This window comes from Eleutherodactylus coqui, chromosome 1, assembly GCF_035609145.1.
Source record: "Eleutherodactylus coqui strain aEleCoq1 chromosome 1, aEleCoq1.hap1, whole genome shotgun sequence".
Lineage (NCBI taxonomy): Eukaryota > Metazoa > Chordata > Amphibia > Anura > Eleutherodactylidae > Eleutherodactylus > Eleutherodactylus coqui.
In genome coordinates, this window is record NC_089837.1 from 4,133,229 (window position 1) to 4,160,608 (window position 27,380).

The 27,380-nt window shown below is 48.1% G+C and overlaps 1 protein-coding gene across 1 annotated transcript; it reads left to right on the top strand.

Annotated features, from left to right (window-relative positions):
• The first annotated feature begins 1,607 nt into the window (after positions 1 to 1,607).
• On the top strand, positions 1,608 to 3,793 carry LOC136617087 (proline-rich protein 36-like). The gene is made up of 2 exons (XM_066594231.1): positions 1,608 to 2,376; positions 2,481 to 3,793. The coding sequence occupies exons 1-2, from the start codon at positions 1,608 to 1,610 to the stop codon at positions 3,791 to 3,793; spliced, it is 2,082 nt and encodes a 693-aa protein (XP_066450328.1).
• The last annotated feature ends 23,587 nt before the right edge of the window (positions 3,794 to 27,380 follow it).

The following is a 27,380-nucleotide window of genomic DNA, read 5'->3' on the forward strand; positions in this document are numbered from 1 at the left end:
CGGGGAGCCTCACACACGGGGTCTGACCGCTCGCGATATGGCCAGACGTCGCGGGAGGGATGGACCGACTGATCAGTGATGTTTCTCCCATGTAGAGAATCACCGCGCGTTCCCTATGTAAGAGTCGCCCATTATTTCCTATGGCAGGCATAAACTTCGTATCGCGCCTCCACGTGAAAACGGCTTTCATGTTATGCGATTTTTCTATCTTTACTATTGAAAAAAACAGCGATTTTTACATGCATGAAAACCGTAGGTCCCGCGGCGCGGCGTGACGTTGTGGCGAGCTCCGCACTGAATGAGATGGTGACGTAAGGCACAATGTCCGCCGCTCATGCTTCATGTCTCCAGCCTCGGAATGTGTCTGCTTGTTTATGATGTGCGGCTCCGGAGACAGTAAATAGCCCGCAGCCGCCGCTGACCTCTCCGGGCGCCATCACTGCCAGCAACAGATGTGGCGGTGATTAATGGCTGACCTCTGGTTGGGGGGATGGGGCCGAGCGCAAACACATATACACAGCGATTACAGCTCCGCAGGCCTCACTGAGGGGACAATAGGGGTATATAGAGCCGCTCCCCGGGCCGCAGTCCTGCTATCATCTACCCCACAGCCGGCGGCGCCGTCATGCATCGCCTCCCCGTACCCCAGGCCTGTCTTACTGTCATAGTGACCCTGCTTGTACGACCAACCACCCAGCAGGATGCCACGGAGGGGCATCTCACCCACCGGTCACCACAGGAACACGTATGTGATCGTTATATCACTGAAAGACCCCTTTATTACAGCCCCCGGCCTTTTATTAGACCCCCCAGGCTCTCAGGATTGGCGCCCCCTATATGGTAATTCTCCCCGTGACCCCGGAGTGCGGCATAAAGTCACGTGACATTTTCCGCTGATCAGTTTCAGTGTGAATCCACATTAGTTGGAAGATCCAGCGATCGGAGCGACTTCCAACGAGGCCGGTCATCGGTGCCTGACTAGCCGGAGTCTCACCGCCAACCGTGTGGGATTTATTATGTAACGGTCTGGAGAGTATACAGAGAATGGCGCGATTGAGGAAAACATCCAGCGAAAGGGGATCCTGCGGACGGAAACAACTCATCAGTGAAAGGGGTCGGAGGAGGATGTCAGGAATCGTTCTGACCAACAGGCTGCACAGTCAGCTGAATACAACGCTGGAGCTCCAACTAACGTGTCCGAACGCACAACTCGCCGTTCCTCCACACGGATGGTATAACAGCAGATGACCAGTTCCAGCGCCATTGTGTCTAAGAGAAACAGAAAGACTCCAGCGGGCAAAAGAGCGCAAAACTTGTATCACTGAGCAGCAGAAGAATATCTCCTGGTCAGATGGAGACAGATTTATGTTGCTGATGGGAGGGCAGAATTTGGTGTAAGCAGCATGAATCGCTGACCCCTTCCTGTCAGCCGGTCAGAACATGTCAGCACCATCTTCTAATCTGCTGCAACTACAAGAAGCTTCCTGTCCGCAGGGGCAAATATTCCTGCAGGAGGATTTCATCACCAAGTGGGATCTAGACCTTGACAAATCCCTGCGGATCTGAAGGCCAAAGAAGCTAATAAGGGTCCACTCAGTATAAGAGATATGCAGCATTGGCTTTGGTCATGCCCCCCAGCACACCCAGCCCCCTCAGCTTCCACCAGCGCCCCAAGCGCCTTCGGCTTCCACCAGCTTCCCCAGCTCCCTCAGCTTCCACCAGCGTCCCCAGCAGCCTCAGCTTCCACCAGCACCCTTAGCTTCCACCAGCCTCCCGAGGTAGCCTCAGCTTCCACCAGTACCCTCAGCTTCTACCAGTGCCCTCAACTTCCACCAACATCCCCAGTGCCCTTCGTTTCCCCCAGCATCCCCAATGCCCCCAGCTTTCACCAGCACCCTAAGCTTCCACCAGCTTCCCCAGCACCCTCAGCTTCCACCAGTGTCCCCAGCAGCCTCAGCTTCCACCAGCACCCCGAGCTTCCACCAGCGTCCCCAGCAGCCTCAGCTTCTACCAGCGACCTCAGTTTCCACCAGCTGCCTTGGCTTCCACAAGCGCCCCAAGCACCTTCAGCTTCCACCAGCATCCCCAGCACCCTCGGCTTTCACCAGTGCCCCCAGCTGCCTCAGCTTCCACCAGCGACCCAGTGCCCTCAGCTTCCACCATCGTCCCCAGCACCCTCAGCTTCCCCCAGCATCCCTAGTGCCCTCAGCTTCCACCAGCACCCTGAGCTTCCATCAGCGTCCCCAGCAGCCTCAACTTCCACCAGCACCCTGAGCTTCCACGAGCATCCCCAGTGCCCTCAGCTTCCATCAGTGCCTCAAGCGCCCCCCATGCCCTCAACTTCCACCAGCGCCTCCAGCATCACCAGTGTCCCAAGTGCCTTCAGCTTCCACCAGCGTCCCCAGCAGCCTCAGCTTCCACCAGTGTCCACCAGCGTCCCCAGCACTCTAAGCTTTCATCAGCCCCCCCAGTACCCTCAGCTTCCACCAGCATACCCAGCAGCCTCAGCTCCTCCAGCATCCCCAGCAGCCTCAGCTTCCACCAGCACCCCCAGCACCCTCAGCTTCCACCAGCGCCCCAAGCACCTTTAGCTTCCCCCAGCGTCCCCAGCAGCTTCAGCTACCACCAGCATCCCCAGCAGACTCCGCTTCCACCAGAATCCCCAGTACCCTCAGCTTCCACCAGCGCCCCCAGTACCCTCAGCTTCCACCAGCATACCCAGCAGCCTCAGCTTCCGCCAGCGTCCCCAGCAGCCTCAGCTTCCACCAGCGCCCCCAGCACCCTCAGCTTCCACCAGCACCCTAAGCTTTCACCAGCGCCCTCAGCTTCCACCAGCGCCCCAAGCGCCCTCAGCTTCCACCAGTGCCCCAAGTGCCTTCAGCTTCCACCAGCGTCCCCAGCAGCCTCAGCTTCCACCAGCATACCCAGCAGCTTCAGCTTCCCCCAGCGTCCCCAGCAGCCACAGCTTCAACCAGTGCCCCCAGCACCCTCAGCTTTCTTTAGCGTCTTCAGCTTCCACCAGCGTCCCCAGTACCCTCAGCTTCCACCAGCGCCCCCAGTACCCTCAGCTTCCACCAGTATAACCAGCAGCCTCAGCTTCTGCCAGCATCTCCAGCAGCCTCAGCTTCCACCAGCACCCTCAGCTTCCACCAGCACCCTAAGCTTTCACCAGCGCCCTCAGCTTCCACGAGCGCCCCAAACGCTTTCAGCTTCCACCAGCGTCCGCAGCAGTCTCAGCTACCACCAGCATCCCCAGCAGCCTCAGCTTCCACCAGCATCCCAAACACCCTCAGCTTCCACCAGCGCCCCCAGCTCCCTCAGCTTCCACCAGTGTCCCCAACGCCCTCAGCTTTCCCCATCATCCCCAGCGCACTCAGCTTCCACCAGCATCCCCAGCAGCCTCAGCTTCCACCAGCGTCCCCAGCACCCTGAGCTTCCACCAGCCCCCCAGCTTCCCCAGTGCCCTCAGGTTCCATCACTGCCTCAAGCGCCCCCGTGCTCTCAGCTTCTACCAGCACCCTCAGCTTCCACAAGCGCCTCCAGTGTCCCCAGTGCTCTCAGCGTCCTCAGCTTCCACCAGCGCCCACAGATTCAACCAGCGTCCCAAGTGCCCTCAGCTTCCACCAGCATCCCCAGCACCCTTAGCTTCCACCAGTGCCTCAAGCACCGCAGTGCCCTCAGCTTCCACCAGCACCCCAAGCGCCCTCAGCTTCCACCAGTGTCCCCAGCACCCTCAGCTTCCACCAGAGCCCCAGGCGCCCTCAGCTTCCACCAGTGTCCCCAGCGCCCTTAGCTTCCACCAGCTCCCCAAGCGCCCCAGTGTCCTCAGCTTCCACCAGCACCCCCAGCGTCCCCAGTGCCCTCAGCTTCTACCAGTGTCCCCAGTGCCCTCAGCTTCCACCAGCACCATCAGCTTCCACAAGCGCCCCCAGTGTCCCCAGTACCCTCAGGTTTCACCAGTGCCTTCAGCTTCCACCAGCGTCCCCAGTGCCCTCAGCTTCCACCAACACCCTCAGCTTCCACCATCGCCCCAAGCGCCCTCAGCTTCCACCAGCACCCTCAGCTTGCACCAGCGCCCCCAGTGTCCCCAGTAACCTTACCTTCCACCAGCGTCCCTAGCACCATCAGGACTGATCACACCTCAGGAGCAGACTGTAAGCTCTGAGGGTCAGGGACGGCCACCAGGCACTGCACATAGGTAGGCCATTACGACTGATCGCATCTCCGGAGTAGACTGTAAGGTCTGAGGATCAGGGACGGCCACCAGGCACAATATATGGGGAGGCCATCAGAACTGATCACACCTCAGAAGTAGACTGTAAGTTCTGAGGGTCAAGGACGGCCACCAAGCACATCACATGGGGAGGCCATCAGGGCTGATCCCATCTCAGGAGTAGACTGTAAGCTCAGTGGGTTAGGGACAGCCACCAGGCACATCACATGGGGAAGCCATCAGGGCTGATCACATCTCAGCAGTAGACTGTAAGCTCTGAGGGTCAGGGACGGCCACCAGGCACATCACATGGGGAGGCCATTAGGACTGATCACATCTCAGATGTAGACTGTAAGCTTTATGGGTCAGGGACGGTCACTAGCCATGACACATGGGGAGGCCATCAGGACTGATCACATTTCAGGAGTAGACTGTAAGCTCTGAGAATCAGGGATGGCCACCAGGCAATACACATGGGGAGGCCATCAGGACTGATCACATCTCAGGAATAGACTGTAAGCTCTGTGGGTCAGGGACGGCCACCAAGCACGACACATGGGAAGGCCATCAGGACTGATCACATCTCAGAAGTAGACTGTAAGCTCTTAGGGTCAGGGACGGCCACCAGGCACAACACATGGGAAGGCCATCAGGACTGATCCCATTTCTGGAGTAGACTGTAAGGTCTGAGGGTCAGGGACGGCCACCAGCCACAATACATGGGGAGGCCACCAGGACTGATCACATCTCCAGAGTAGACTGTAAGCTCTGAGGGTTGGGGACGCCCACCAGGCAATACACATAGGGAAGCCATCAGGACTGATCACATGTCAGGAGTAAACTGTAAGCTCTGTGGGTCAGGGATGGCCACCAGGCACTACACATGGGTAGGCCATAAGGACTAATCACATCTCTGGAGTAGACTGTAAGCTCTGTGGGTCAGGAACGGCCACCAGGCACTACACATGGGTAGGCCATCAGGACTGATCGCATCTCCGGAGTAGACTGTAAGGTCTGAGGGTCAGGGACAGCCACCAAGCACAATACATGGGGAGGCCATCAGAACTGATCACATCTCCGGAGTAGACTGTAAGCTCCGAGGGTCAGAGACGCCCACCAGGCAATACACATGGAAAGGCCATCAGGACTGATCACATCTCTGGAGTAGACTGTAAGCTCTGTGGGTCAGGGACGGCCACCAGGCACTACACATGGGAAGGCCATCAGGACTGATCACATCTGCAGCTGAGGCGGAATGTTTGCGGTCGGAGCCAGGAGAATGATTTGCAGACGATTCTCCAGCGTCGCGTCCTTAGATGGGAAGACGTCTATAAATGTTCCACACGTCCGCAACACCTTATAATAACATTCCCTTAGACTATGAAGTGGAAGGAGAGGAGAGCGGTTCTCCAGGGTGCCAGAGCTTCCTACTGCTCCTCCTGGCAGTAATCCCCCTCCAATGCATCTACACTACATTTAGTATGTCCCATCTTCTCCTCCAGTATTATGTTTATAGCCCCTCCTGTATACTACAAATGTCTTATAGCTCTTCCTGTATACATAATACATATGTCTAATATTCACCACCTGTATCTACATTATGTCCCACATCCCCATTCTGTAGGTACACTACCTAAATATCATATCCCTCCTCCTGTCTTTAAAATCATATCCCCATATGACCCATATCCATCCTCCTGTATGTAGACTACATATCTCTCATATCCCCCAACCTGTATCTAAGCTACATAAAATATGTCCCATTTCTCCCCTCCTGTATGTGTACTACATATATCTAATATCCTCCATCTTCATGTACACTACATATGTCCCATTTCCCCCTTCCTGTATGTACACTACATATCTCTCATATTCCCCCTCCTGTTTCTATTATACATGTGTCTCATTTTCCCCCTCCTGTAACTACACTACACAGGTTTCACCTTCACTCTCCTGTATGTATATTGCTGCTATCTCATATTGCCCCTCCTGTATCTATACTACATATATTTCATATCCCCCTCCTGTATCTATACTACATATATCCCATATCCCCCTCCTGTATCTATAATGCATACATCTCATAACCCCTCCTGTATCTATTATACATATATCTCATATTCCACCTCCTCTATCTATAGTACAAATATCTCATATCCCCCTCCTGTATGTATTATACATATGTCCCATAGCCCCCCCCCCCGTATCTATACTACATGTATCTCATATTCCCCCTCCTGTATCTATCATCCATATATCTCAAATTCCCCCTCCTATAACTATTATACATATATCCCATATCCCCCCTCCTCTATATATCATAATAATAATAATCTTTATTTGTATAGCACCAACGTATTCCGCAGCGCTTACCTATCATACAAATATCTCATATCCCCCCTCCTGTATCTATACTACATATATCTAATATCCCCCCTCTTGTATCTATGTTACATTTATCGCATATCCCCCCTCCTGTATCTATACTGCATATATCTCATATATCCCACCTGTATTTATACTACATATATCTCATATTTCCCCTTCTGTGCCTATTATACATGTGTCCCATATCCCCCCACCTGTATCTACAGTACACAGATTCACCTTCTCCCTCCTGTATGCACACTGCTGCTATCTCATATTCCCCCTCATGCATTTATACTATATATAGCTCATAACCCCTCCTGTATTTATCATTCATATATCTCATATTACCCTCCTATATCTACACCACATAGGTTTCACCTTCCCCCACCTGTATGTATACTGCTGCTATCTCATATCCCCCCTCCTGTATCTATACTATATATATCTCATATCCCCCTCCTGTATCTGTACTACATTTATCTCATATCCCCCTCCTGTATCTAGCATACATATATCTCATATCCCCCCCCTGTATCTAATTCTTTTGCGCATAGAATTGAATAATCGAGTTGGGACCCATTAGCTTTTCCTATTTATGACATAATCAATGCTCGTGCCAAATTTCATGTTTCTATGACATTGGGAAGCGAGAAAATTAGATTCCGTACGTAAAATTTGGACGCTAATTCTTTGGTGCTAGAATTGAATAATCGAGTTGGGACCCATTAACTATTCCTATTTATGACATAATCAATGCTTGTGCCAAATCTCAAGTTTCTATGACATTGGGAAGTGAGAGAATTAGTGGCAGTGATGGAAATCGAATGATCTACGTGGGGGGGGCGTAACTGTCGACGATGCTCACACGCGCGCCATTTATCGTAGGATAGTTGTACTATGCCTATAATCTTCCCAGGACTGTACTCAACAACTTCCCAAAGTTTCATCGCGATCGGATGAATGGTGTAGTAGCGCATAAAGGACAAATAGACAGACAGACAGACATACATTCAATGTTATATATATAGAAGACGAAAGCCCTCACTGACTCACTGACTGACTCACTCACTCACTGACTCGCCAAAAGTTCTCCAACTTCCCGATGTCGTAGAAACATGAATTTTGGCATAAGCATAGATTATCTCCAAAATAGGAAAAGTAATTGGGTCCCAACTCGATTATTCAATTCTAGCGCAAAAGAATTAGCGTCAAAATTTTACGTACGGAATCTAAATCTCTCACTTCCCAATGTCATAGAAACTTAAAATTTGGCACGGGCATTGATTATGTCATAAATAGGAAAAGGTAATGGGTCCGAACTGGATTATCGAATTCTAAGCGCCAAAGAATTAGCGTCCAAATTTTATGCAAGGAATGAAATTTTCTCACTTTCCTGTGTCATAGAAACGTGAAATTTGGCAGGAGCATTGATTATGTCATAAATAGGAAAAGCTAATGGGTCCCAACTCCATTATTCAATTCTATGTGCAAAAGAATTAGCATCCAAATTTTACGTATGGAATCTAATTCTCTTACTTCCCGGTGTCATAGAAATGTGAAATTTGGCACGGGCATTGATTATGTCATAAATAGGAAAACCTAATGGGTCCCAACTCCATTATTCAATTCTATGCGCAAAAGAATTAGCGTCCAAATTTTAAGTACGGAATGTAATTTTCTCACTTTCCGGTGTCATAGAAACGTGAAGTTTGGCACAAGCATTGATTATGTCATAAATAGGAAAAGCTAATGGGCCCCAACTCGATTATTCAATTCTATGCGCAAAAGAATTAGCATCCAAATTTTACGTACGGAATCTAATTTTCTCACTTTCCGGTGTCATAGAAACGTGAAATTTCGCACGAGCATTGATTATGTCATAAATAGGAAAAGTTAATGGGTCCCAACTCCATTATTCAATTCTATGCGCAAAAGAATTAGCGTCCAAATTTTACGTACGGAATGCAATTTTACTTACTTTCCGTTGTCATAGAAACGTGAAATTTGGCAGGAGCATTGATTATGTCATAAATAGGAAAAGCTAATGGGTTCCAACTCGATTATTCAATTCTTAGTGCAAAAGAATTAGTGTCCAAATTTTGCGTACAGAATTTAATTCTCCAACTTCCCGATGTTGTAGAAACATGAAATTTGGCAAAAGCATAGAATATGTCATAAAAGGGAAAACCTAATGGGTCCCAACTCGATTATTTCATTCTAAGTGCAAAAAAATTAGCATCCAAATTTTACGTACGGAATCTAATTCTCTCACTTCCATGTGTCATAGAAACTTGAAATTTGGCACGAGCATTGATTATGTCATATATTGGAAAAGCTAATGGGTCCCAACTCGATTATTCAATTCTAAGTGCAAAAGAATTTGCATCCAAATTTTACGTACGGAATCTAATTCTCTCACTTCCCTTTGTCGTAGAAACATGAAATTTGCCATGAGCATTGATTATGTCATAAATAGGAAAAGTTAATGGGTCCAAACTCGATTATTCAATTCTAAGTGCAAAGGAATTAGCGTTGAAATTTTACGTACGTAATCTAATTCTCTCACTTCCTGATGTCATTTTATATGAAGGAAACGTCGCATGGTTGCCTCCACGTGGTGTTTCCTGAGTAACGCAGAGAACTATGCAAAATGGTGAACATATGTTTTTCCTCGGTATCTCTAAAGTAACCACGACTTCATAAGATTTTCCGTGTGAACACCAGATAAACACCAGTACCAAATTAACTCGGGCGAAGCCGGGTATATCAGCTAGTCATACATATATCTGATATCTCCCTTCCTGTATCAATTGTACATATGTCCCATATCCCCTTCCTATATCTATCATACATATATCTCATATTCCCTCTCCTGTATCTATCATACATTAGTCTCATATCCCTCTCCTGTATCTACCATACATATATCTCATAACCCCCCTCCTGTATCTGCACTACATAGGTTTCACCTTCCCGCTACTGTATGTACACTGCTGCTATCTGGTATTTCCCCTCCTGTATCTGTATTACATAAAGCTCATAACCCCTCCTAAATCTATCATCTATATATATAAAGACGAAAGCCCTCACTGACTCACTCACTCACTGACTGACTGACTCACTGACTGACTCGCCAAAAGTTCTCCAACTTCCTTATGTCGTAGAAACACGAATTTTGGCGCAAGCATAGATTATCTCCAAAATAGGAAAAGTAATTGGGTCCCAACTCGATTATTCAATTCTAGTGCAAAAGAATTAGCGTCGAAATTTAACATTCATAATCTAAATCTCTCACTTCCCAATGTCATAGAAACTTAAAATTTGGCAAGAGCATTGGATATGTCATAAATAGGAAAAGTTAATAGGTCCCAACTTGATTATTCAATTCTAAGCGCAAAAGAATTAGCGTCCAAATTTTACATACGGAATCTAATTCTCTCACTTCCCGGTGTCATAGAAACTCAAAATTTGGCAGGAGCATTGATTATGTCATAAATAGGAAAAACTAATGGGTCCCAACTCAATTATTCAATTCTATGCGCAAAAGAATTAGCGTCCAAATTTTACGAACGGAATGTATTTTTCTCACTTTCCAGTGTCATAGAAACGTGAAATTTGGCACGAGCATTGATTATGTCATAAATAGGAAAAGCTAATGGGTCCCAACTCCATTTTTCAATTCTATGCGCAAAAGAATTAGCGTCCAAATTTTACGTACGGAATGTAATTTTCTCACATAGAAACTTAAAATTTGGCACGAGCATTGATTATGTCATAAATAGGAAAAGCTAATGGGTCCCAACTCGATTATTGAATTCTATGCGCAAAAAGATTAGCGTCCAAATTTTAGGTACAGAATGTAATTTTCTCACTTTCCGGTGTCATAGAAACTCGAAATTTGGCAGGAGCATTGATTATGTCATAAATAGGAAAAGCTAATGGGTCCTAACTCAATTATTCAATTCTATGCGCAAAAGAATTAGCGTCCAAATTTTACGTACGGAATGAAATTTTCTCACATAGAAACTTAAAATTTGGCACGGGCATTGAATATGTCATAAATAGGAAAAGCTAATGGGTCCCAACTCCATTATTCAATTCTATGCGCAAAAGAATTAGTGTCCATATTTTACGTACAGAATGTAATTTTCTCACTTGCCGGTGTCATAGAAATGTGAGATTTGGCACAAGCATTGATTATGTCATGAATAGGAAAAGCTAATGGGTCCCAACTTGATTATTCAATTGTATGCGCAAAAAGATTAGCGTCCAAATTTTAGGTACAGAAAGTAATTTTCTCACTTTCCGGTGTCATAGAAACTCGAAATTTGGCATGAGCATTGATTATGTCATAAATAGGAAAAGCTAATGGGTCCCAACTCGATTATTCAATTCTATGCGCAAAAGAATTGGTGTCGAAATTTTACATACATAATCTAAATCTCTCACTTCCCAATGTCATAGAAACATGAAATTTGCCATAAGCATTGAATATATCATAAATTGGAAAAGCTAATGGGTCCCAACTCGATTATTCAATTCTAGCGCTAAAGAACTAGCGTCCAAATTTTATGTACGGAATCTAATTCTCTCACTTTCCGGTGTCATAGAAACGGGAAATTTGGCAGCAGCATTGAATATATCATAAATAGGAAAAGTTAATGGGTCCCAACCCGATTATTCAATTCTAAGTGCAAAAGAATTAGCATCCAAATTTTACGTATGTAATCTAATTCTCTCACTTCCTGATGTCATTTTATATAAAGGAAATGTCGCATGGTTGCCTCCACGTGGTGTTTCCTGGGTAACGCAGAGAACTATGCAAAATGGTGAACATATGTTTTTCCGGTATCTCTAAAGTAACCACGACTTCATAAGATTTTCCGTGTGAACACCAGGTAAACACCAGTACCAAATTATCTCGGCTTATATCCCCCTTGTGTATTTATCATTTATATATCTCATATTCCCCCTCCTGTATCTACACCACATAGGTTTCACATTCACCCTCCTGTATGTACACTGCTGCTATCTCATATCCCCCCGCTGTTTCTATACTACATATATCTAATATCCCCCCTGTATTTATACTACATATATCTCATATCCACCCCTGTATCTATCATACATATATCCTATATCCCCCTCCTGTATCTATACTACATATATCTCATATCCTCCTGCTGTATCTATAGTCCATATATCTCATATCCCCCCTCCTGTATCTATCATATATATATCTCATAAACCTCCTCCTGTATCTACACTACATAGGTTTCACCTTCTCCCTCCAGCATATAGCTCATATCCCCCTCCTGTATTTATCATTCATATATCTCATATTCCCCCCTTCTGTATCTACTATACATATATCTCATATCCCCCTCCTATATCTACACTACATAGGTTTCACCTTCCCCCTCCTGTATCTATGTTACATATATCTCATATTCCCCCTTCTGTGCCTATTATACATGTGTCCCATATCCTTCCACCTGTATCTACAGTAGATAGGTTTCATGTTCTCCCTCCTGTATGTACACTGCTGCTATCTCATATTCCCCTCCTGTATCTATACTACATATAGCTCATAACCCACTCGTATATTTATCATTCATATATCTCATATCCCCTCTCCTGTATCTATACTACATATATCTCATATCCCCTCCTGTATCTATCATACATACATCTCATATCCCCCCTCCTGTACCTATACTACATATATCTCATAACCCCCCTCCTGTATCTATCATACATATATCTCATATCTCGCTTCCTGTATCTATCATACATATATTGCATACCCCCTGCTGTATCTATTGCACATATGTCCCATATCCCCCTCCTGTATCTATACTACATATATCTCATATCCCCTTCCTGTATCTATCATACATATATCTCATATTCCCCCTCCTGTATCTATCATACATATATCTCATATTCCCTCTCCTGTATCTATCATACATTAGTCTCATATCCCTCTCCTGTATCTATCATACATATATCTCATAACCCCCCTCCTGTATCTACACTACATAGGTTTCACCTTCCCGCTACTGTATGTACACTGCTGCTATCTGATATTCCCCCTCCTGTATCTATATTACATAAAGCTCATAACCCCCTCCTGAATCTATCATACATATAGCTCATATCCCCCTCGTGTATTTATCATTTATATATCTCATATTCCCCCTCCTGTATCTACACCACATAGGTTTCACCTTCACCCTCCTGTATGCACACTGCTGCTATCTCATATCCCCCCGCTGTTTCTATACTACATATATCTAATATCCCCTCCTGTATTTATACTACATATATCTCATATCCTCCTGCTGTATCTATATTACATACAGTATATCTCATAATCCCCCTCCTGTATCTATCATACATATATCTCATAAACCTCCTCCTGTATCTACACTACATAGGTTTCACCTTCTCCCTCCTGCATGTACACTGTTGGTATCTCATATCCCCCCTCCTGTATCTACACTACATGTAGCTTATATCCCCCTCATGTATTTATCATTCATATATCTCATATTCCCCCTCCCTTCTGTATCTATTATACATATATCTCATATCCCCCTCCTATATCTACACTACATAGGTTTCACCTTCCCCCTCCTGTATCTATGCAACATATATCTCATATTCCCCCTTCTGTGCCTATTATACATGTGTCCCATATCCTTCCACCTGTATCTACAGTAGATAAGTTTCATGTTCTCCCTCCTGTATGTACACTGCTGCTATCTCATATTCCCCTCCTGTATCTATACTACATACAGCTCATAACCCCCTCCTAAATCTATTATACATATTGCTCATATCCCACTTGTATATTTATCATTCATATATCTCATATTCCCCCTCCTGTATCTATCATACATGTATCCCATACCCCCCTACTGTATTTACACTACATAGGTTTCACCTTCTCCATCCTGCATGTACACTATTGCTATCTCATATCCCCCCTCCTGTATCTATACTACATGTAGCTCATACCCTTCTCCTGCATCAATCTTACATATATCTCATATCCCCCTCCTGTATTTATCATTCATATATCTCATATTCCCCCTCCTGTATCTACTATACATATATCTCATACCCCCCTCCTAGATCTACACTACATATGTTTCACCTTCCTTCTCCTGTATGTACACTGCTGCTATTTCATATCCTCCCTACTGTATCTATACTACATATATCTCATATCCCCCTCCTGTATCTATACTACAGATATCTCATATCCCCCTCCTATATCTATCTTACATATATCTCATATCCCCTCCTGTATCTGTCATACATATATCTCATATCCCCCTTCCGTATCTAATATACATATATATCTCATATCTCCCCTCCTGTATCTATCATACACATATCTCATGTCTTATATCTACACTATATAGGTTTCACCTCCCCCCCCCCCTGCCCTTTGTATGTACACTGCTGCTATCTCATATTGCCCCTCCTGTATCTATACTACATATAACTCATATCCCTCTCCTGTATCTATCATACATATATCTCATATCCCCCCTCCTGTATCTATTAAACATGTGTCCCATATTGTCCCTCCTGTATCTACACTACATAGGTTTCACCTTCCCCCTCCTGTGTACAGTGCTGCTATCTCATATCCGCCTCCTGTATCTATCATACATATATCTCATATCTCCCCCCCTGTATCTTTCATATGTATGTCCCTTATCTCCCCTCTTGTATCTACACTACAGCGGTTTCACCTCCCCCCTCCTGTATCCACACTACACATGTTCTATGTCTTTCTCTCCGTGTGTTGGACACATGTTTCATGCACTCTCAGAGGGGGTCTGACAATGTCACGGAGTCTCCAGCTGTACAAGGCTTCCTTTGTTCTGTGCTTCTCGGGTAGAGCAGAATAACTTTTTCCATCCGTACATACATCCTATCTCCAGGTATTCTGAGAATTGGGGGAGGCAGTGAGCAGTGGGGTAGAGTGCTAGCTCCTGGGACCAGTATGAGGAGGTCTGCAGATAGAAGGACAGCAGGAATCTCCTCACCCACATATATCCCCGGGCTCCAGATAGACGGGGCTTGGATTATTTCAGATTGTGTGAGGCAGTCATATCTGCACTCTGTGAGCAATCAGACTGTGGGGTCCCGCAGAGGACACAAGGGGGCCCCACTTGAGGGAGGAAGGCATATGGCGATATATGCCGGTATATAAAAAAAAGTACTGCGGCATTATATACCGGTATTACAGGAACAGCGTGGTATTAAATACCGGTATTACAGCAGCAGTGCTGTATTACATACCAGTATTACAGGAGCAGTGCGGTATTATATACCTATAAAACAGGAGCATGCGGTATTATTAACCCAGTATTGCAAGAGCAGTGCGGTATTATATACCGGTATTACAGGAACGGTGTGGTATTAAATACTGGTATTACAGGAGCTAGCTGTATTATATACTGGTATTACAGGAGCAGTGCTGTATTATATACCGGTAATACAAGAGCAATGTGGTATTATATACTGGTATTACAGGAGCAGTGCGGTATTATTAACCCGGTAGTGCAGGACCAGTGCGGTATTATATGCCGGTAATACAGGAACAGTGCGGTATTACATACTGGCAGTGCGGTATTATATACTGGTACTATAAGAGCAGTGCATTATTATATACCCATATTACCGGAGCAGTACGGTATTATATACTGGCAGTGCGGTATTATATACTGGTACTACAGGAGCAGTGTTGTAATATATACCAATATTGCAGGAGCAGTGCGGTATTATAAACCGGTATTACAGGAGCAGTGCGGTATTATATACTGGTGCTACAGGAGCAGTGTGGTATTATATACTGGTATTACAGGAACAGTGCGGTATTATATACTGGTATTACAGGAACAGTGTAGTATTATATACCGGTATAACAGGAGCAGTATGGTATTATATACTAGCAGTGCGGTATTATATACCGGTATTGCAGTAGCAGTGAGGTATTATATACTGATACTACAGGAGCAGTGTGCTATTTTATACTGGTATTACAGGAGCAGTGCGGTATTATATACCGGTATTACAGGAGCAGTGCGGTATTATATACCAGTATTACAGGAGCAGTGTGGTATTATATACTGGTGCTATAGGAGCAGTGTGGTATTATATACCGGTATTACAGGAACAGTGCGGTATTATATACTGGTATTACAGGAACAGTGTAGTATTATATACCGGTATAACAGGAGCAGTACGGTATTATATACAAGCAGTGCGGTATTATATACCGGTATTGCAGTAGCAGTGAGGTATTATATACTGGTACTACAGGAGCAGTGTGCTATTTTATACTGGTATTACAGGAGCAGTGCGGTATTATATACCGGTATTACAGGAGCAGTGCGGTATTATATACCAGTATTACAGGAGCAGTGTGGTATTATATACTGGTGCTATAGGAGCAGTGTGGTATGATATACCGGTATTACAGGAACAGTGCGGTATTATATACTGGTATTACAGGAACAGTGTAGTATTATATACCGGTATAACAGGAGCAGTACGGTATTATATACTAGCAGTGCGGTATTATATACCGGTATTGCAGTAGCATTGAGGTATTATATACTGGTACTACAGGAGCAGTGTGCTATTTTATACTGGTATTACAGGAGCAGTGCGGTATTATATACCGGTATTACAGGAGCAGTGAGGTATTATATACCGGTATTGCAGTAGCAGTGCGGTATAATCTACCTGTACTACAGGAGAAGTGCGGTATTGTATACCAGTATGGCAGTAGCAGTGCGGTATTATATACCGGTATTACAGGAGCAGTGCAGTATTATATACTGGCAATGCGGTATTATATACTGGTACTACAGGAGCAGTGTGGTTTTAAATACTGATACTACAGTAGCAGTGTGATATTATATACCGGTATTACAGGAGCAGTGCGGTATTATATACCGGTATTACAGGAGTAGTGCGGTATTATATACCGGTACTACAGGAGCAGTGCGGTATTATATACTGGTATTACAAGTGCAGTGTGGTATTATATACCAGTATTACAGGAGCAGTGCGGTATTATATACCGATATGACAGAAGCAGTGCGTTATTATATACCGGTATTAGGGCTCCCACCCACTAGCGTTTTTTTCTCCACTGCGCTGCAAGAGTAAGTGAAAACTCTCGCAGAGCAGTGCGAGAAAATCACTGCGATATCGCAGCGACAGTCTCTTCAATGGGGCCAGCGGCAGCAGCGCTAGCCCCATTGAAAAGATATGGAGAATGCCGCGGACTTCTGCCACAGGAGTTTCCTTCATCCCCGCACTGCTGCCGATCCCATTGAAAGCAGTGGTTTCTGACAAGCCCCGCAGAATTATTATTGGAGAAGGGCTTGAAATATAAGCCCTTCCCCGATAATCATAAAAAAGTGGTTAAAAAAATAATTAAAAATTATACTCACCTCTCCTGCTGTCAGCCGCGTCCTCCGGCTGGCTCCCCGACACTGCTACTGAGCTCTATCAGCAGACGGGGATTTAAAAATCCCCGCCTCCTGAAAGGGCTGTGCAGATTGGCTGAGGGCTCAGCCAATAGCAGCTATTGCTTAGCTATTGGCTGAGCGCTCAGCCAATGACAGATAGCTCTTAGCTATTCACTCATGAATAGCAATATCTTAGCTATTAGAGGTCCCCGCGGAGATGAAGGAAACTCCTGTCACAGCTGTGGCAGAAGTCCGCGGCATTCTCCATATCTTTTCAATGGGGCTAGTGCTGCTGCCGCTGGCTCCATTGAAAAGACTGGCGATGTCGCAGCGATATCCCAGCGATTTTGGGATATCTGCCTGCGTTTTTCTCGCACTGCGATGCGAGACTTTAACTTTAGAATCGCATCGCAGTGGAGAAAAAAACGCCAGTGGGTGGGAGCCCTTACAAGAGCAGTGCAGTATCATATACTGGTATTACAGGAGCAGTGCGGTATTATATACTGGCAGTGCGGTATTATATACTGGCAGTGCGGTAATATATACCGGTATTGCAGGAGCAGTGCAGTATTATATACCGGTATTGCAGGAGAAGTGCGGTATTATATACTGGCAGTGTGGTATTATATACCGGTATTACAGGAGCAGTGCAGTATTATATACTGGCAGTGCGGTATTATATACCAGTATTGCAGGCGCAGTGCAGTATTATATACCGGTATTGCAGGAGCAGTGCAGTATTATATACTAGTAGTGCTGCATTATATACCGGTATTACAGGAGCAGTGCGGTACTATATACTGGCAGTGTGGTATTATATACCGGTACTACAGGAGCAGTGCGGTTTTATATACTGGCAGTGCTGTATTATATACTGGTATTACAAGAGCAGTGCGGTATTATATACTGGCAGTGCTCTATTATATACTGGCAGTGGGGTATTATATACCGGTACTACAGAAGCAGTGCGGTATTATATACTGGCATTGCTGTATTATATACCGGTATTACAGGAGCAGTGCGGTATTATATACTGGCAGTGTGGTATTATATACCGGTACTACAGGAGCAGTGCGGTATTATATACTGGCAGTGTGGTATTATATACCGGTACTACAGGAGCAGTGCGGTATTATATACTGGCAGTGCGGTATTATATACTGGTATTACAGGAGCAGTGCAGTATTATATACCGGTATTGCAGGAGCAGTGCGGGATTATATACTGGCAGTGCGGGATTATATACCGGTATTACAGGAGCAGTGCGGTATTATATACTGGCAGTGCGGTATTATATATTGATATCACAGAAGTAGCTCCAGTAATGAGGCAGTTAATCACGCTCCATGGAAAGTCTGAAGCGCTGGCGGAGTTAAAGCCTTTCCCCTGGTCTCTGTTTACCCCGTGTCCTAATATTAGCCGGTCCCGGGGGATTCGGACGATGAGCTCATGTCTGTGGACTGCGGCCCGTTAACCACATCCCTGCCGGGGGCCACCAATACCTGCCACAACATACAAGTCACCCGCTGCCATCCGAACCAGCATTCATACGGGGAGATGTGCCGCCGAGAACCGTTACACGCCGCACAAGGTCCGTTTTATCGTTGGTCAGCTCCTCGCCGCCCGGTTCACACGTGTGGCGGTCGCGGAGCGCTCGGAGCGGTCCGTTACTCTCCGTTCAAGAACTTATTTTCTTTTCAGTTTGCGTTGAAACATTTTACTTGGATCTACATCACGGCGAGCAGCCGAAGCGCCAATCATGTACCAAGGGGCGCGGATCCAGCTGCCCGTCATCGGTGGGATTATCGGATAGTGTCGCCGGTCTTCCGCCGCCATGTAATGGTTAGCAATTGCCTGAGGGAGGGGCCACGTCGGCGGGATGGAAGGAACATGACCAGAACCTCCCCAAGGAGGAAGCGTCCACCTCCGGATCGGCCTGGCGGCAGCGGATCGGGCACTCGGCATCTCCGGACGGTTGGGCAGACTTTAAGCCACTAGCGACCGCCATATTTTGTGCCTTAAAGGATTGTCCAGTTGTAAACCACTGATGGGCCACTGAGCCCCTTACCACCGGGGGGCGTACATCATCATCCTGGGTGGCATTACGTGGGGCGGCATCACGAGCTGCACCTGCTCCGTACAAGGCGGGCGCCGGCTGTCTGCGCTAGCACACCCTGCATGAAAAAGCCGCCATCAGTGCTGACGCTGGTCTCAGCTGTTAACCCTCTAAATGCCATGTTCAGGGGTCCCAAATGTCGCCCCCACAATGTGATGGTGGGTGGCTGTTCAGTTGCCATGGTAGCTGGGGACCTTCTGAAGGCTCCCAGGGTTGCCATGATAACATGCCTGTGAGGGCGGCCGATGGCGTGGTCCGTGGACAGCCGGCCAGGACTCCCTATAATGTAACACTGATGCAACCAAATAAGGAAGTGACAGTTTAAATAGTGTTTTTACGTGTAGCGTCTTCACACTGAAAGTAAAACCCACTCATCCCTCTGCCGCGTTCCACGCCCCCGGATGGTGTGTGGCGCGGCGCCGAGGGACTTGTGTGTTACGGTGCAGCCTGCAGTTTCTGTCGGTAGTAGTTTGGGGCACCGATAACCTCTTATTCCGCTCTTTGGCCGTCAGGAGCAGCGAGACACTGGAAGTAGTTTTTTTGTTCTTTTTATTCGGCGTTCGCAGCGAGGCGTAAATGGCCCGCCCCTCCGCTCTGACGCTCACTGCAATACCAGCAAAATATCACATTTATCTCATTTTTACGTTTCTACTGCTCTTACTCACTATAAACCCCTTCTTATGCGGTTCGGGCGCACGCCGCTTGTTGGGCGCTTTTTACTGCATTTTTTGGCAAGATAAACGTTGGAAAAACAGCAATTATGACTTCAGATGATTTGTCCGCCGCTCACCATAACGGCGGCATCTCATCCTTCGGGTCGTTACGAGCGCGGACAGAATTTATGAAATATTTTACAGTAGATTTTTTTTTACTAAACTTTATTGAACTTTTTGAAGACTATTTTTAGTCTGTCAGACTTGAAGATGCGATCATTTGGCCGCCAGCATAGTACACTGCAGTACTTCCGTATCATGTACTATCCATATGCCGGAGGCTGAGATAGCCGGCAGTCATGGAGGCCCTTGTCAGGCACCTCGGGATCGCATCGCAGGAGGAGACTGGAGACGGATGAATGGTGATGACATGGAGCCCCCAAAGCCACTGGCTATTACTACAGAGAACCTGGTGCAGGTGGCAGTGACACAAGGATGGGGGCGCCGTCTACACAGGTAGATGCACTAGCTGGTGTCCCGCTATACGAGGACCTTCAGCTCTTCATATACAGAGTCACCCAGACCCAGGGGCGTGACTATAGGGGATGCGGTTACACCCGGGCGCAGGAGCCTTAGGGGGCCCATAAGGCCTCTCCTCCATATAGGGATCACAGTACTATGAATAAAGCACTATAGTTGGGGGCCCCGTTACAGGTTTCACAATGGGGCCCAGGAGCCTCAAGTTACACCTCTGCCCAGACTTGATAGAGGTCCCCCCATCACCCCTCCCAACGCTCAGATAGCCGGCTCAGAACACACAGCTGACCACACAAACGGCGGTCCGGCTTCACCGGATGTCATCCTCCTCCTCCTCATCATATAGTTCCCACAAGTAAGAGATGTGATGATAGTGGAGACCGGTGTGGGGAGGGGTGACGTCCGATGACCGCTCCTTGTGGCAGTCATGAGATGGAGAAGACACCGGACACTCAACAATGGGTGTTCTATACTCAGAATCTTCCCAGGAGCCTCCACCCTCCTACCACGTGGGGTACGTGAAAGCTTCACCTCCAGGTCACCAAGTGAGATTTGTGTCCACTTATGTATGTAATGTAGCGTGTTCTGCGTCCCTCAGCTTCCTCGCGTGTGGAAGACGCTTCTGGACTCTTTGTCCTCCTCCAGACCCCTCTAGACTCTTTGTCCTCCTCCAATAAGTTGTTTCCTCCAAACTCCTCTGTGTCCCTAACGACTCTTCTGTCCTGATGGAGACTCTTCCGTCCCCTTCCGACTTTAGTCCTGTCCAGACTCTTTTGTCCCCTCCTGACTCCTGCAGTCCCTCTTGATTCCTCCTTTCCCTCCAGTGTTTTAAAGGGCCACATGGGTGATTTTGTATACATTCATGCTGTAGCCCACCCCATCACCTGTATATATGTCAGCTACTGTTACTTTTGTTAGTTACTCCTTTATCTTAGAGACCCCCCTATCTCCTCAGATGGTCATGTGATCTCAGTTCTGACCTGCTCAGATCCACTTGGGGTTCTGTGTCCAGTTTCTAGTCAGATTCTCAGTCTGTGTGATGCACGGACCTGTAGTGTCCCAGAACACCATCCTGGTCCCCTCCATAATTGTCACATGTCTGTCTTATGTGGATGCACTGTGCAAAGCCGTCCTGTCTATTCTCTGTTTGTGTGTTGCACAGCTGCAGCATCTGAAGGGTTAACTCCCATAAAATCATTGCCTGTCAGCTCTGCTGCTGAATGTATCTATCCTCCTGTGTCATGTGGTACAAGTGAGGTTATAAATGTGAGTGTCTGAGAGCGGGAGTGGTTGTTGATGATCGTCCATCTGCCCATGCTGTTGATAGACCCACAGTGATGCAGGGAAGCACCTTCAGCTTCCTTGCATTGAAAATGGAGAAGAAGGAGAGGCTCCCCATGTTGGAGCTGAGGATCTTCCCTCTTCACATGAGAGAACGAGTGAGGCACTAAATTCCCCGGAGTGAGAACAATCCCCCAAGTATTTCTGTATAGAGCGACCCATCATACAAGGTACCCGTTCACGCTACAGGCATTATTTTTCCTGTGCGGCTGTCCGTCCTCAGGATCACCGCACAGAGGTACGTGATTGTGACCCCCACGTGGATGATGTGCAGGGTGCATCTAGGCTAAGCCTTCTTCTAAGTGATTTCTTGCCAGAGAGTATGTGGAGAGGATCTTCTCTTTATTCCTCCCCTGGAGTATATATATAATGTCCAGGACTGGTGACATACAGATAACGTGGACTATAGGGCCGTATTGGTCCTGTGTTTCCTCCCACCTCTGAGCTTCTGCCTGTAACTGCTCCCGTCAATCTACCTGTAATTACCTGCGTGCAAAGTTTATCCAAGTAAAGTTTTACTGGGCCTCACCCGCTCCTGAGGACCCGAGGTACCATACACTTGGCCAGTGTTTATTACTCCGCCGCATAGGATAACGGTGTGGGAGCGGTGGCGTCACGAGTGATATACATATATACTTTCATGAGCATTTCCCCTGTGTTACCACTCGGCTACACCGTGACAGGGACTGGGCCTCCAGCCATACCCACAGTGTTCATTTCTCCGTGACACTGTAATAACTTTAGCCTCCCTCTCACAGGGTGTTACAGATCTACCACAGAAACTGCCTACAGGGGGACACAAGCAGTCCTGGCACAGTAACTGACGATCACACAGGTATAATAGTGGAGATCACAGCTGATCCTCCTGGCTGGATACTTATGGGCTGTAGCTAATTTAAGTGACTATAGAAGGTAATGGTAATTACACTGTCCCCCCCCCCCCCAGCAGGCAGAAGTGGTATAGCCTCAGCTAATGCTGTGCTGATACACCATGGGATTGATGTGAAAGTGAAAGCAAAATTTTCACCCTCAAGATGGTGGCTGATAAGCATCAGACAAGGGGCTGCACTGCATGAAGTGGCTGCAATACGCAGATGAGACCTCCAGTTTGTGACAGGCAATCAGATGAGGGGACAGAGATGGAAAATGTGTTTTTGCTACAGTGGGCCATTAAGCAACTGTTTCTACAAGGTGTAGTTAAAAAGTCGATCCAGCGCTATATCTCATACTGGTGTCCTGTAGTGATATAACAATGGTGTACTTGAATAGGAAGGCGTGGGTGTGCTACACAATGGTATGGAGCACGGGTTACTGGGGGCCCCGGAACATGGATTACAATTTTATGTTGTGGCCCCTGTAAGAGATAGAGAGTAAAACTCAAACGCAAGGCTGAAGATTAGCGTATGAGAAGTAGATATTGTCCTTCTGGGTGGGACGGTGGCTATGACTGAAGTAAGGAGAGCATGCTGGAAGCGGCCTCTTCTGCTACGATACACGCATGGAGCCGTCGCTGGACCGGTGCTCATTCCAGGTACTCTGAACGCGGATCGGTACCTGAACCCCCTCAGACGGCGACGGACGACCTCCTAGATGACCGGCTCCATCGTAGCAGGAGGGCAGATCATCCGGTTAAGGATACGTGGGGCGATTATCGCCTGAACTCTCGCTGGAGTCAGGGAATCCGGTGAACATGTGACCGCGGACCGGGCGCTGAGCGAGACATTGTTCACCTGTCGGAGACACTTGGCAGAAATAAGAGCCAAGCGACTATCAGGCCGTGCAAACAGAGCCGCTCAGTCTATGACCAACTGTATATTGTGAATGGAGGCAGGCGCCCGAAACGATCCCAGTCATGGAACGACTATCGCTACTGTATAACTAGAGGAGAGATAGCCAGGCGCAGACCATGCGATGCACCCCACAGCCGTCCCATGTAAAGGGACCCTTACACGCCTGGGGAGCAAGAAAACAGCACCTAGGGCGGGGCAAAGAAACGGTGACCCCATTGAGTATGTATGGTGTGATCCTGCCGCCCCACCTTACTGATGCGTAGACCTATCCATGACCCCCTGGAGTGGCCACCATGCACAGCGCTCTCCTCCAGCCGTGCATCAGCTTATCTCTTCAGAAAACCTCTGATGTTCTGCGTCGCACCTGCAAGACCACTTCGGAAAACCTCAACTTGATGGAAGCGTTGCAGAAAGGTTGCAGTTGGACCAGACTGCAGTGTATGACCACGGTTTCCCTGTCTACGGGCTGATGATGGTGGGGTGTCCTGGACTGGGGCTGCCATGGGTGGCGGGATGTGAGGGTGCAGGGGCTCCTGGGTGCGATAAGAAGCTTGATGAGATGTTGATATTCTGATATTTCCATGAAGCTCCTGTGGTGCCACCACTCGTTCCTCACCACAGTGGCACGTGGACTTCCCAGCCGTCACCTCCTCAGCTCTAACATCAAACCTGATCTGTAATAGGAATAGAGCGAAGCTCGGAGGTGTCAGAGGATCTCCCAGAACAATGACGGAGAAAGAAGAGTGAGGAAGGAAGTCGACGACATCCATCATAGGAAAACATCCGCCTTGCAGGTCCTGATCCCTGGCGTCGTTATCCCAAGCACCCCCCACCCCAAGCACATGGCTCCGCAGCGAGAAGGTCCTGGCTCCGACATCCCATCACACTCATACCAGGAGGCATTTTCCGCTTGTTGACCCCTCGCTTGGTAATCCTTCTTAATTGTTCTAGAAAATCATCCAAACAGACCTGATGAGAAACAGCGGCCTCGGCTACAGAGTCCTGGATGAGATCCATTACACGGCGCCTATAACCCGCTCATTACACAGCTAAATATAGCAGCAGAAATATGCTCCGCACCGTGCCAAGTCCTACATCATAGTAGCCTGCAGCCGATCCCAGCACCGCTCAACGTCTACACCGCGAGCACACTAGGGGACCGAGAGAACTGTCACTATACGGAGTGCCACCAACCCTCTACAGCCCCATAATATGCTCCGCACCCTGCCAAGTCCTACATCATAGTAGCCTGCAGCCGGTCCCTGCACCGCTCAACGTCTACACCGCGAGCACACCAGGGGACCGAGAGAACTGTCACTATACGAAGTGCCACCAACCCTCTGCAGCCCCATAATATGCTCCACACCGTGACAAGTCCTACATCATAGTAGCCTGCAGCCGGTCCCAGCACCGCTCAACGTCCAAACCCCAAGAACACCAGGGGACCGAGAGAACTGTAACTATATAGAGTGCCACCAACCCTCTACAGCCCTATAATATGCTACGCACCCTGCCAAGTCCCACATCATAGTAGCCTGCAGCCGGTCCCAGCACTGCTCAATGTCTACACCGCAAACACACCAGGGGACCAAGAGAACAGTCACTATATAGAGTGCCACCATAGTAGCCTGCAGCCGGTCCCAGCACCGCTCAACGTCTACACCGCAAACACACCAGGGGACCAAGAGAACAGTCACTATATAGAGTCCCACCAACCCTCTACAGCCCCATAATATGCTCCAAACCGTGCCAAGCCCTACATCATAGTAGCCTGCAGCCGGTCCAGCACCGCTCAATGTCTACCCCCCGAACACACCAGAGGGCCGAGAGAACTGTCACTATACGGAGTGCCACCAACCCTCTACAGCCCTATAATATACTCCGCACCGTGCCAAGTCCTACATCATAGTAGCCTGCAGCTGGTCCCAGCACCGCTCAATGTCTACACCGCGAGCACACCAGGGGACCGAGGGAACTGTCACTATATAGAGTGCCAACAACCCTCTACAGCCCCATAATATGCTCCGCACCGTGCCAAGTCCTACATCATAGTAGCCTGCAGCCGGTCCCAGCACCGCTCAACGTCTACACCGCGAGTACACAGAGGGACCGAGAGAACAGTCACTATACGGAGGGCCACCAACCCTCTACAGCCCTAAAATATGCTCCGCACCGTGCCAAGTCCTACATCATAGTAGCCTGCAGCCGTTCCCAGCACCGCTCAATGTCTACACCGCGAGTACACAGAGGGACCGAGAGAACAGTCACTATACGGAGGGCCACCAACCCTCTACAGCCCCATAATATGCTCCGCACCGCGCCAAGTCCTACATCATAGTAGCCTGCAGCCGGTCCAGCACCGCTCAACGTCTACACCACGAACACACCAGGGGACCGAGAGAACAGTCACTATACGGAGTGCCACCAACCCTCTACAGCCATATAATATGCTCCGCACTGTGCCAAGTCCTACATCATAGTAGCCTGCAGCCGGTCCCAGCACCACTCAACGTCTACACCGCGAATACACCAGGGGATCGAGAGAACTGTCACTATACGGAGTGCCACCAATCCTCTACAGCCCTATAATATGCTCCGCACCGTGCCAAGTCCTACATCATAGTAGCCTGCAGCCGTTCCCAGCACCGCTCAACGTCTACACCGCGAACACACCAGGGGACCGAGAGAACTGTCACTATACGGAGTGCCACCAACCCTCTACAGCCCTATAATATGCTCCGCACCGTGCCAAGTCCTACATCATAGTAGCCTGCAGCCGGTCCAGCACCGCTCAATGTCTACACCGCGAGTACACAGAGGGACCGAGAGAACTGTCACTATATAGAGTGCCACCATAGTAGCCTGCAGTCGGTCCCAGCACCGCTCAATGTCTACACCGCGAGCATACCAGGGGACCGAGAGAACTGTCACTATACAGAGTGCCATCAACCCTCTACAGCCCTATAATATGTACCGCACCGTGCCAAGTCCTACATCATAGTAGCCTGCAGCCGTTCCCAGCACCGCTCAACGTCTATACCGAGAGTACACCAGGGGACCAAGAGAACTGTCACTATACGGAGTGCCACCAACCCTCTACAGCCCCATAATATGATCCGCACCGTGCCAAGTCCTACATCATAGTAGCCTGCAGCCGGTCCCAGCACCGCTCCATGTCTACACCGCGAGCATACCAGGGGACCAAGAGAACTGTCACTATACGGAGTGCCACCAACCCTCTACAGCCCCATAATATGATCCGCACCGTGCCAAGTCCTACACCATAGTAGCCTGCAGTCGGTCCCAGCACCGCTCAATGTCTACACCGCGAGCACACCAGGGGACCGAGAGAACTGTCACTATACGGAGTGCCACCAACCCTCTACAGCCCCATAATATGCTCCGCACCCTGCCAAGTCCTACATCATAGTAGCCTGCAGCCGGTCCCAGCACCGCTCAACGTCCAAACCGCAAGCACACCAGGGGACCGAGAGAACTGTAACTATATAGAGTGCCACCCATCCTCTACAGCCCCATAATATGCTGCGCACCGTGCCAAGTCCCACATCATAGTAGCCTGCAGCCGGTCCCAGCACTGCTCAATGTCTACACCGCAAACACACCAGGGGACCAAGAGAACAGTCACTATATAGAGTGCCACCATAGTAGCCTGCAGCCGGTCCCAGCACCGCTCAACGTCTACACCGCAAACACACCAGGGGACCAAGAGAACAGTCACTCTATAGAGTCCCACCAACCCTCTACAGCCCCATAATATGCTCCAAACCGTGCCAAGCCCTACATCATAGTAGCCTGCAGCCGGTCCAGCACCGCTCAATGTCTACCCCCCGAACA